General features: G+C 39.9%; 1 protein-coding gene across 5 annotated transcripts in view; it reads left to right on the plus strand.

Annotated features, from left to right (window-relative positions):
• LOC110443404 overlaps positions 1–12,673 on the plus strand; it is a 47,292-nt gene that overhangs the window by 25,262 nt on the left and 9,357 nt on the right. The window contains exon 1 of one of the 5 annotated variants that reach the window (XM_021487607.1): positions 6,766–7,820. The exons of the other annotated variants lie outside the window; for them this stretch is intronic. Coding sequence (XP_021343282.1) covers positions 7,700–7,820 — 121 coding nt within the window. The 5' untranslated portion in view covers positions 6,766–7,699. Of the gene's footprint in view, positions 1–6,765; positions 7,821–12,673 lie in introns of those variants that run through there. 5 annotated transcript variants of the gene reach the window in all.

Here is a 12,673-nt window from a genome sequence, read left to right on the forward strand (position 1 = left end):
ATGAGCCATCGATTATAATATCATATCAACATGTGCAATGCGGCATAAACAGTAATTGCAAGTCGATTTTTGTGGGGCCATCTGGCAGGACGCACGGGGTCCGCACGTGCGAGGTTCCGACCAGTGCAGGTACAACCTTGGGCTGGGCTACCGGTCCAGTTGTTGTGTACGCCAATCACCTAATTATGTCGGTATAGTGTCAAGGTGGTCTTGTTAATCATAGCCTAGCGGTTGTACCGAGACAATTACCATAGTAATACCGTGGTAATACAATGTACAGGGGCTCCCTAATGAGTGATTTCTAGTACAGTTTGTATGTGGCGGGACATACCTGTCTACAACACGATACGTGGTACCACAGGGACGTGATAATTTGTTACAGTTTTACACGGCAATGATACAAATACTTAATAACCTTGTCAAAAACTGAATTGTCCTGAATCCTCATGGACCAATTGAAATGATATTCGCACCGCGTCCTAGCGACTTGTTAAAATGTGGCCTTAATTCCACCCACGATTATATGTAGCATGTAAGTATGTAACAGTCATTCATTTTTCTCTGAACATCTTTTTTCTCTGAACATCTCTAGCCGACATGTATCAGGTTTCCTGTCTGTCTATGGAGTTCCGGCAGTGATCTTTACTTTATACATGCGTTGGAGGTAATTATCCCACGTGTGTCAGTCCACAAACAATAACGTTCTGTTAGAACGCGAAATCATCCATTACGTAGAAGCTGGATTTCCCTATCTCGTATTTCCGTGCATCCAGGTAAGACGACATATATGACCTACACCTGCCCTACCTGGCGGCTCTCTTTGATGTATTGTTACTTTCTTATTTGAAATGTTCAGACTCCCTGGTGTTGAATTACTAAGCATGTAGACATAAAGACAACCATTACATAAAAATCCGGCATCTAGACGGGCTATTTTACTCTCGTTGTTGTCTATTTTGTCCACATAAGCTTCTGTTTTAATTCTCCGCTGGGTTTTTTGTCTCTTGCTGTGTGTATAAAATTTCTGCGACGAGAGCGATTCAGAAAGGCATCAACATTCTTTCTCTTACTCGTAACCGGAAGTGAGAGCCATCAATAATGTTCTGATCCCGAGGAAGTCGGATAACAGGAATATCCTGTAAGGTTGTAAGTGATGTTGTTTGCGTTCCGATTAATTTGTTGATCTCGTCATTGAGATGCATCGACAGTTGTATTTGCTTGTGTGATTTTAATTGGATTCGAAAGACGCCTTCGGTGTTGAATACGAGCAACGCTTTTAAGTATGGATGGTTACAATTCAAATCTTCTGTTGATTAAACTCTATTTCTCAATCTTTATTGTATCACCAATGCCATTATTGAACTTCTCTTGACCTTCGTCGGGTAATGCAAATACATTTCCGTATAATTATCAAACCTGAATCGATTGTCGTCTGTAGTGTTTAATGGCTGCTTGTGCCCCCATGTCTGTCTGTTGGTAGTTCTGTCTGTTGGTAGTGGGAGAAGAATGGGAGAGGGGAGGGGGTAATGTACGGGATCAAAACACAATCTACGATGACTGACCTGTAAAACCGTATAATTAATCTCCGCAAGCGAGCATATGGAACCGTCACTTTAGCACGACGAACCACGAGTCATCATTAACAGATACCCCATACTTTATGGACGGGTTTCGTCCAATTGCATCCTGCCCTGCTCCAAAGAGTGTCCATCTCCAGTATATTCCGGCCGTGATGTTTTATATGGCTATTATCTCCTTGGGAGATACCCGTCACTGAAAAAGAATGGCTTTCGCTCGTTTTAAGATGTCTTCAATTTAGTGGCCTGTGCCATAAAGAGTCTGCGTTCTATAAATCACTAGTTTTATGTTTATAAAAGCAATTAATGTCGGCCAGTCCGAGATATCGAAAGAGTTAGTCTATCACGTGTGACCAGCCCGAAAGCACCCCTTCGCTGACCAGTGGTTCTTGAACGTCAGCAAGTACACGTAAGTTGATGAAGTACAAGTACACGTAAGTTGATGAAGTAATGCTCTTGCGGTGTCGGTGCTCGTAAGATGATGACGTAACGGTTTATCTCCTACACAGTACATGTATAGCGTCAGTTTATAAAAAAAAAGGTGCATCGGTAGGACATACGACTTGACGAGACTTTTCGTATCTTATAAACTTTTCTCATCGACAGGTGTCTAGATGTTAGTGTAAATGCTAACCATAACTCTTCCATCATTGTCGTGTAGGTGTTATGTTGGCCGAAGATAAGACGTATCAGGCTGTAACACCAGGTAGCGCTGCTAATGAAGCCACAAAGATTCTTTGTACATGTTACCATAAATGAGAGGCTATCGTTTAAACTAACTCAATATCAGCATATTCCCACAAGTCAGCTCTGCTACTATAGGTATAGTGAAAGAAAAATAATTATTATAACTACTAGATTAAGACATCAATGTAGCTCTCTTAAAGATGCTCTCTTCCATGTTAGTTAAGTTCAGGATTTTAACTCTGTAAATTGTGAAAATGCTTATCATTTCTTTTTTGAGTGCCAATTTTATTCAAATGCTCGTGCAGTAATGCTTCAAGCTTTAAATAACTTAAATATGCAAATTGGTTTTAATTTGTTACTTTTTGGCAATGTAAACTTGGCTTTAGATGGATATTGTAATGTATTCGAACATATGTAGTCCTTCATAAAATCCAGCGGAAGATTTTGAATATAAACTATATATATCTATGTATTACAACTTACATGTTATGTCACTTCTTTCGATTGTTGAGTTTGAAACTAATTGTCGATGTCATCACTTGTATATATATATGAAATATTTTGTTGATATGAGATGGCTTAATAAGTTGCTATAACTTGTGTCAAATCCTTTGTTCCTATCTTGAACAATAAAATATGTTTAAGTCAATCTTTAAGAGTTAAATCAAGTTTTTTTCGCCTCACTCGAGGTGAGTTTGTCATATTACAGTAGCGCGTTCAAAGAGGACAACATGTTCACAGGGACAAGTCCATGTAAACAGGCAGCACAGCATATATAAAATAGGATATATATACTGGGACGCTCATTCATATGTGACAAGTCGCTGTGGTAATTTTAGTTTCGTATTTCAGAAGTATTGATATTTTTGTATCTGCAGATTTTTTTATGTGATTTCTACATACTCAGATGATATTTAGCCGTAAGTTATCTGTATACATCAACTTTAATTACATGCGGAGATTTTTCCAATAAACATTTGCAACTCCAGTGCTATTTTTGTTGATACTGTGATCTTCACCGTTGACATTGTTTTATTGGTTTGTTTCGCATTTAACTGGTGTATCAGGCTCCCACGGTGATCTTAGATGACAACGAACGTGTATTGCTTCCCTGTAGCTAGTCGATTATTTACCCTGCAGCATTGAATCAACAGCTAAGGAATGTTTGCACTACAGAAAAAACACCATTTTTACATTATCTGCAACAAATTTAAGTGTGACCATGATTGACGAAAACTTGGCAGCAGTGTGCGTTATAATGAAATCAGTGATGCTAGCACGTGCGCCCTGTTGAGTAGACCGCCCGTAATGCGCATGCGATTGGTCCCTAAATCCATAGTCCGCGGAACCAGGATGCATATTTCATGAGAGCAAATTGGCGGCCATCTGTCTCCTGCCACAATTTTAAGGCACTGTTATGTTCCTCCAGAGATTTTAGGGGCCGTCCTAACTATACGTCGTGTTTATTTTCTTCCATGGCATCAATAGGACGACAGGGGCCGGTAAACGTCACACCACGTCCATCCTGTGTCTATAGGTGTTTTTTTCATGCTGTTGCTTTGTAAGAAATGTTGAATCCACCAGAGAAAACCGGAAGTCAAGTTCTCGTCCCTCGAGAGCTACATTCCGCAGTCCTCGTCCCACGAGAGTTACATTCTTCAGCACGTTCATATGAAGGTGATCATACTACACGTGACTCACTCCAGCTACTGACCTGCATTAAACTTGGGTTACATTCATTTAACATCAACCTCAGAATCTGTAAACAGATGAGAACTGGGGCATGTATGTGTTTAGTATACGCACGGGCTTCACCTACTTGGGATCAATAGAAGACAGAGAAGGAATATTTTTATATTGTTATTAAAACTTTCTTAATGTTTTCAGTTTAATGATGCGTATATATAGGTATTACATGGCGATCATTTGTGCACCTGTACGTAGCCATGTTCCCTGTGATGTTCGAGATACAGAGGTTCCAGAAATAGAGCTACACTGCATCGATACATCAGCCTCGCCATTGACATAGGTATGTCTTGTTTACAGAACATGCCGAATTGACAGACAGCAGACCATCTTCTAGCCATTATATAGCACGTGCTTCCCTCGTTCAGACGACCCTTTGCGGACATAATAGCTCGCACGTGCCTCCTTTGTTTACATGCATTCTGTGAGGGACGTACTCCCATGGGAGCTATTACGCATGTTTAATGTCATCGTAAGTGATCTCCCACCACTAACATGCATAATCAATTAACGCTCCAACATCAGAAATACCCATCAACCGTAACAATTTGTGTCCTATTAAAATCGACCTAATTACAAAACATGTATATGCTTGTAACTAGATCGCCAAATGGATGAAATCGGGAATAAGAGATGAAAGGGAATGATTGCAAAATGTCCCCCTCCCTTTTAGTCGATACCCGACACAATACTGCACTCTAATTAATTTCGCCCTTTGATTTTCGTCAGGAGCTAAATCACCGTTTCACCGATCGAGCGATGATAAAGTTTCATTTCACTCTGAAATAAAGCCAGAAAATCGCCAAGATAATCATCTTGGCAGAAGTCTATAAAATCTTCTTGGCAGTCTCGGCTATTAGAAGAAATGTTTTAGTTAAGTAACGTGTGCAAAATAGGATGTATCTTAGAATATCAGATCGATGTAATCGGTTCACAAATCAAGTTTGTTTTCCTAAGTACGAGTAATCTGTGTTGGTTTTGTTTCCGGTGACGTCTATATGCTGACAAGCTCCAAGCATTGTCAGATCAGTGAGGCGATCTTCCAACATCATCACTACGGTACGACTCTCCCGGGGACGCGGGCCATTACCATCCTCGATACACCATTGTCTTACCGCCTGGCTGTATATAGTTGGCAATGTCATCTACACAGAAAAACAACTACTGTCCATTGCTGTTATTTAACAGACTACTGTCCTTTAAATTCAACACTTTTGGGTCGACTGTCTGTCTGATTGTTCGCGCATGTTCTCTGACGTCCTGTTGTCAACGAAACTTGTAGTAACGGTATTTACAAGACAAAACCTCCTCTTCTGTGATTTTTCAACGGCAGTGCCTGATTCCATTTGCCTGCACATGGGTGAACATATTTGTCCATTGCATTTGCACGGCAAACCTTGCTGATCCGAGACTTGACGTAACGTGACCTTCTATTATGTGCCGTGACATAGATGGAGCTGTACGTACTATAATAACTTAAGTAATTCGTGGTTTATCTGCCTATGCCAAAGATGCCTATCTCACAATGGACATCGATTTCCTTTTCATTTGCATCAGAGCTAGTGTGACCCGTGACACTTACACATGTTGACATTTCGAGCAAGGACTTGGCGCGTGCGACAATTACTCGGGATCGCTAACTACTCTACGAACGGTTCGTTAACGCTGGTCTGCCCTCCGCGTGCTTAGGTACGTTCATTACAAGTAACAAGCGTGGAGAACAGACGGAATGGGGAAATGTTTAATATTAAACTGTATAACACGTACACCGGCGGCCGGGCGAGGATTGTGATGAGCATACCAAACGTTTCTCCTCGCGAAATGTTTCATTGAAGTACAGTTCATTAGAGTCCTATTCTCCACACAGTATCTACCGTTCAAAAACACTATGCTCCTGGCTACTTTTCATCAGCGCTTACTGTAGGCCTCGTAAAACTTTGTGTTTTCACTCTTCTACATTACCATTGTAAGTCAGTTTGTGGTTGCCGACTTATTCTTTTCAGAATTCAATGTGTTTTAATTGTGGTCCCTTGTTTACCATACTGTGGTGCTGAAAATGATATTGTGTCGACGGAAATACATTGTTTTGATATAATTGCAGGGAAATTTTCGTTTCGTTTGGAACGCTTTTGATGTTGCGTGTAAGCCAGCATATTGTGCACTTCTTAAACAATACATCATCACGTCAGAATTCCAAAGGGAGTACATTGGCGACAGGAATTCTAGAGGTTCTTGTACTAGCAAAGTTTGAGATTTGAGAATATTACATTGCAAATAACGAGCATTGATGTTTGTTATGTTCGATGTTAAAAGCAAACGTACAATCTGGCGGTTATGGAAATGTCGCTAGTAGACAACGTGAATACACTCACAGTATTTGTGTTTTAGAGGAAACACTAGACAGATAGGTATAGCGTGCGGAACGTGCATATCTACTGTTATAGCAATTTGTGTAAAAACTAGAAATGTGGCGCGTTCTCGCGCGTGCCTTTTGATGCGGTAAGACGGGATTGTGAACAGTTAACGGTCAGTTAACTCATCATTTCTGTTTCTCATTATAACTGGAACATAGAAACCAAGTGATAACCAACGGTTAATGGGAAGACAGGATTTTACGAGTTTCTTCTCTTATATACATTTTTCTCCGTTAAATATATATATATATATATATATATATACCTTAGCAGCTTTTCTTGCTTTAGTACGTGAAATCGGCCGTTACGTTTTTATATATTTGATCAGAAATGCTGTTTTAAGCTGTGGTGTAAACTTGCCGGAGATAAGTGCATTATAAGACGTTTGTCTGTGAGATACGAGCGCCTCCAGCTCGCCGGGATAGTCAAGATAGAGCACCTATATACATTGGTTATGTTCAGGGAGATGTAAACTGATAAGGAGAGATGACATACGCCTGATACCGACAGCCCGGAATGTTTGGTGGAGAGGCTGGGACAATCTGTCGCTCATGTCCCCACTAACCATGTATTGTTCGTTCGCATTGCTGCACTGTCCCAAATTCTCTGTGACGTCTTTGACAGCCGCGGAAGTATAAGCAAAACTGTTCAAATCCTTTTTTCAAAGCCCGTTTGGAAATATTGATATTTTCCGTTATCCTATCCCAGTTTGTGTTATTGGATCCTGTTTGTGTGTGTAAACTCTTCAGCGATTTTGACAAATGAATTGAGTCGTGATTGTTCGATAATTCAACCTTTGACGATTTAACGTTTAAAATGAGGATTTACTGATTGTTTGTTCCTTGCAATTCCGTGCGTTAGGCACACCGGACAGGGAGCGTACAGCCTTGCTGTGCATGGTCCACTTACATCACCAAGGTGGAATATCGATGAATAATACACACGGGGCATCTCATGTATTGGACAGGCACTATGAGCAGGTTGTCTGTATGGGCCTTCTAACAAAGTATTAAACTGTTGAGGAGTGATTAGCTTTTATCTGCCGACCGGGAATAATAGGGAAAGCGGAGCTTTAGTCATACAGAAAATATCGGCAGTCTTCGAGTTCCCCTAACCGGCAGCTTTACATAAGCGATGGGAACCATATCATTTCATGAATGATAATTACTATGAAAATTATCTGAAAATCGTGAGTCACGTAAAAGTTAGTAACCCCAATGTTACAGTGTAATTGTGTTGGAATTCAATGTGTGACGTCATCACTTATAGTACAGTATGTGTTCAATTCTTGTGAACGTCAAACGGAGTCTGTTCGGAGGGTCGTCATACAATTGTCGTCGACACGAGGCGGCCTGGTCCGGCAGCTGGGGAGTCGAGGATGACAGCGACGATGAAGGTGATGTGTCGTCTGATCAGGGCCACGGCCCGTATATATATATAGTCTTTGATGTCTCGTGCTTTATTGCTCAAACTATAAGTCCCTTACAGTTAAAAGTATAGAAAGTTTGGTTTGAAATTTAATAAGTAAGTTGGTAGATTTGAATTGTACAATTGTCGCTTTTGAGAACAGGAATTGTTACTTTTGAGAACAGCGAAAGTTACTCTTACAAAACCTGCAGAAATTGTTACTTTTGAGTAAAGAAATTGTTACTTTTGGGTACAAAAGTTGTTACTCTTGAGTACAGAAATTTTTACTTGGAGTACAAAAAATGCTTCTCTTGAGTACAGGAATTGTCACGTTTGCGTACAGAAAACATAAATGATGGTGGTGGTATATGCATTTTTCATTGCACGAGAAATACTATACTCTTGAAGTGTATATTTTGACTTACGCAATGATGCGCTGCTGTGCGGGTTGTGCAATATAAGTGGTAAATAATAGATCGTGCTACTATGTAGATCAATAAGTAACTACTACTCTGGCTACAGGACATTTTGCCAAGGTTATGTCATTCAGTATATATTATACATGCAAGGAAACGTCGGCGTATACTTAATTGAATAACACAGAAAGCATATCTGTAGTTTGTGCCAGGGGAGTACTTCATCGTCACTGGCAAAAGTAGTTTTGTTGAATGAGCAGTCTGCTAAGGACAAAATATAGATGTTGTTTCTGATAAGCAACAATTCCCTTGAAATGTATTTACAGAAATGTGGCGGTGTCCGAAGCCAGCAGGCATATCGGACAAATCGCGCTAATGCAATTACTCAACTGCTTCCCGACCCTAACACCGACACATCCCGGAATTAATATTAACCGATCTAACGATTCAACCATGATCCACTTAAGATAATATTATAGTATCTGTTTTATAGCGAGTCCCTCGCCGCTTAGCCAGATAAAACACAAACATCTGGACCTGTCGGTCCATCTCTCCGCTAACATTGTGATGAGATGCTCTTGACTAACGGCCAGCTCTCATGCAACAGACCAGTCTTCGTCAATCACGTTCCTTGATACAGCTGCTGTAGTCGCCCAACCGTGACAGTCAAAGTAACGTCTTACTTAGCTGGCCGTGAATCACACTCGCCAGGATAACAGGGTGATACGTTGTCTTGTGACGTAGGGCATTTCTGTATGAACTTAAAACACATATAGGATATTGCACTTATAATTAGGTATATCAAAAATGAATAACACTGGACCGTACAGCTGTTTCTTTCTTTAAGTACTCATAAGTGAGGCTAGGGACCAAACCGTTTTAAATCAAAATTGATAAAAACTGCTGCAAAACAAAAAGGAATGTGCGTAAACCCCCGTGATTTCAAAATTTAAGAAATACCGGTTGCTATGCGATGACAATGCTGTTTATGTTGGTCAATTGTTTCCATTACTTACATATCATTAATGGTAGACTGGTTGCCGTGTTATTTTGTGAGCATTTTCGTTTCTATATTTGTGATGATGATTGACTTGTTAAGTTACACACCTCTGTCTTCGTACATAAAATCATGATCTTATGTTTTCTTGGTGCCAGATTGTATTTTGGAATCTGTTCCAGATAACTAATATACGTCGCCTTCAGTTGCCTGCTTCCATACTTGAACCGTCTCAAGGTGAATATCTGGTCGTCATCAGCAGACGACCCGAAATCACACATGGCTTCGTATCATGGCGACATTACATACTGGTCCGCAACCGGGAATCGTCGGCACTTTCCGTAAACTAGAAAATAGTTTCTCGTTTACGGAAAGTGCCGACGGTTTCCGATTGACTGTTTAGGTTTGGCATCAATTAAGTTAGATCGACGTCAAAATAGTTTATTGGTACCTCTTAGTTTCAATTTGGGTCTTGTTCCCATTAATTTTATTGGACAAACATAAAACAATGTATATGGTTTCCATTTGTTAATTCGGCTGTAATATCCATAGTTTTACTACACATGATATCGAGAACCGGTATTGATTACGATACAATTTCACGAATTGGTTTGTTCTAATATCGAGTATTGTGTAACTGTAACGTATAGAAGGTTTGCTGTGAGTATTGTTGTTATTCTCTTAGACATATTGTATGGCCAGTATGACTTTTTTTAGATCGAATTGGCGTCACATAGATTCTGAGGGCCCGTATTACTTTCTGGAGATCGAATAGGCGTCACAAAGATTCTGACTGTAAGCTTATTTACTTGGTGATGACGTTAGTATCGGTGCCACGTATTGGCGTCACACAGATTTCGTCTGAGCGAACTGTCTCGCTATCCACGTAAATCCATTTCAGCTAACGAGGGTACTTCCCTGAGCACCTATTGGATACCATAGGAAAAACGTAATCGGATGAAAAGAAGTACCGACCTGTAACATCAATAAAGGAATTTTCAATGAAACGAAAACCACTTTCTGTGAAAAATCCAGTTCCGTATTATGATACTACTGATATAGAACAAAACAAACGAGTAGCGAGGAGGAGAGCAGTACTTTGATTCCTCGGTTCACAGTGGTGGGTGTGTCCATTATCTGCATTCCCGATTCCAGAAAGGGGCGTGGTGGAATCGCTAACATTAACGTATCATAGGGATGGGTGGAGGGGATCATACATGTTGTACAATACTGGGTACCATTCATTAAAATCAAATAGAGACGGGATTAGACGTTATTGCTTTTATCCAAAAATACCAGCATCTGCCATACAGTGTATAAGACTGGTATAATTCAAGTATCTTGATAAGATATTAGATTTTATATTTCAAGATAAATTCAGTTATCTTCATCTAAGCAAACATCAGTTGGACGTTCTGAACCATGCGCAGCATACATTTGGAGCTTGTTTCATGATTTGGCACGACTTGGGCGCCAGTTTTGTTGGTTGTGACCATTCTCCAATTGATGCTATTAATTGCTTGAGATTAATGTTTGGAAAACATGATCGTGTTTGTTAATTTGATAATTTACTTCAATTACGTGGATAAAAAAGAAGTATAACACTCCTAACTGTAACACTGCCCTAACCGAATCTGTCCAGGCGTCACACAATTTCCCTTTTGCATCTATTTTCAACGTGATTTGTTATCTTCGTTTATATTGGTTAAAAATCCAAGCGGAAATTATTTCGATAGGAAAAATATCGTGCACATTTGATATTTCACTTCTGAAAATCAGATAACGTTTGTTATTTCTCACCGCAGGGGAAATAAACCTTCAATAGAATTTATCATTAAAGTAAACTGTTTATTTGACGAATTCTTCAATCACAAATCGTCGAATACATTTTACATAATAAAATCTCACAAATATGACGCATATTGCGAATATCGCGATGGGAGACTGAATTGTGTTGTGTAAGGCAGTGTAATTGATTGGCAGATTTATTACCCTAGGCCTGCTGCGCATGTGTCATTATAACAAAATATGTCAACGCCGTCGCTGATTGTAGTCAAAGTATCTGTAGGCCAAATATTGGAATGACTTCCCCGAATGGTCACTAACTTAGTCCAATCGGGAACCGTCGGCACTTTCGATAAACCAAAAAAGACGTATCTATTGGATATCGTCGACCTTATTGGATAATGTCCGATTTGATACCAGCATTAATTTGAATAATTAAAATTTAAAAAAATGTTATAATAAAACTATTTTACAAACATTATGATTAAAGTTTGTCCAACTCATATGAATCACTCCTGTTGGTCCGGATGGAAGCGCGCTGTCAGTCTTTATGTGTCAGGAAACCGAAGTATGCAGAGAGCCACGTGGTCGGGCAGCACATTATCACTTCCGATCGGGGCACGAACCCTGGTCGTCTTAGTGAACGGTGAGTGCGCTATCCACTGCGCCACCCGACAACCCATTTAATGAAACCTTATGAAACACGAAATGTTCTAAGTTTGGACAACTTAGATAAGTTAACTTATGACTGTTTTTCACTGTCTAGGGGTCCTTCAATGTTTACCCGTCACTGAAATGATAATTTCATTTCTATTTCGTTAAGTTGACGCAGCCTAGAACATGGCGCTGTATAAAGTTCATGCACTACAAAATCATGGTAACGATCGGCATATAATGGTACGATAAACATGGTTATGAATATTGTACATGGCTATAATTGTGTTATTATCTTATGCATGTTCATGTTTGTCGGCCAAAACATGCCTCGAACCACATATGTATTTCCCAATGTGGTGTGAAGTATTAGGACCTCAAGGACGACATGCCATTAAATGGCAGGACCTGCGAACCATGCGTAATACACAGACAGACATCTGTCTTTGTGGTAAATAACATATGTGTGTATAGTCACGGAATATCAGGTCATCCCCCGAATGTATCACACATTATAACACCATGGGATTAAATGGCAATGTGTATAAGATCCATTGTCACATTGTCAATGCCAAGCGCGAGACGTCTTTTAAAGTTTCGTCCGTATTCGATATCAAATTGTAAAGCACATGTCTTTTTGCATAATGTTATGCCATAATGTGTTTTAAATATAACATAATCGATACTTATGGATTGTATTGAAACTGAAAAAAATACATGTACATGGAACGCCATAACTGATATAGACAACAGATCCCGTGGTACCTTTAGTACTGAAGTAGTACCCCGACCCTCCCCCTCTCCCCCTCTCCCCAACACACATATTGTTAAGGGCCGATGTCGTGTTTAGCCAGTAACAGTACCGTATCGCCTGACCATGGCCAAGTGTTGATTTGTGTACGGCTGAGTAGAGATGAATAGAGAAGGAAATATAATAATCGATACACTAATCGTAAACACAAAACATGTTAATGAAGTATTCCCATGTAG

The sequence above is a fragment of the Mizuhopecten yessoensis genome, unplaced genomic scaffold (assembly GCF_002113885.1).
Source record: "Mizuhopecten yessoensis strain PY_sf001 unplaced genomic scaffold, ASM211388v2 scaffold716345, whole genome shotgun sequence".
Classification (NCBI taxonomy): Eukaryota; Metazoa; Mollusca; class Bivalvia; order Pectinida; family Pectinidae; genus Mizuhopecten; species Mizuhopecten yessoensis.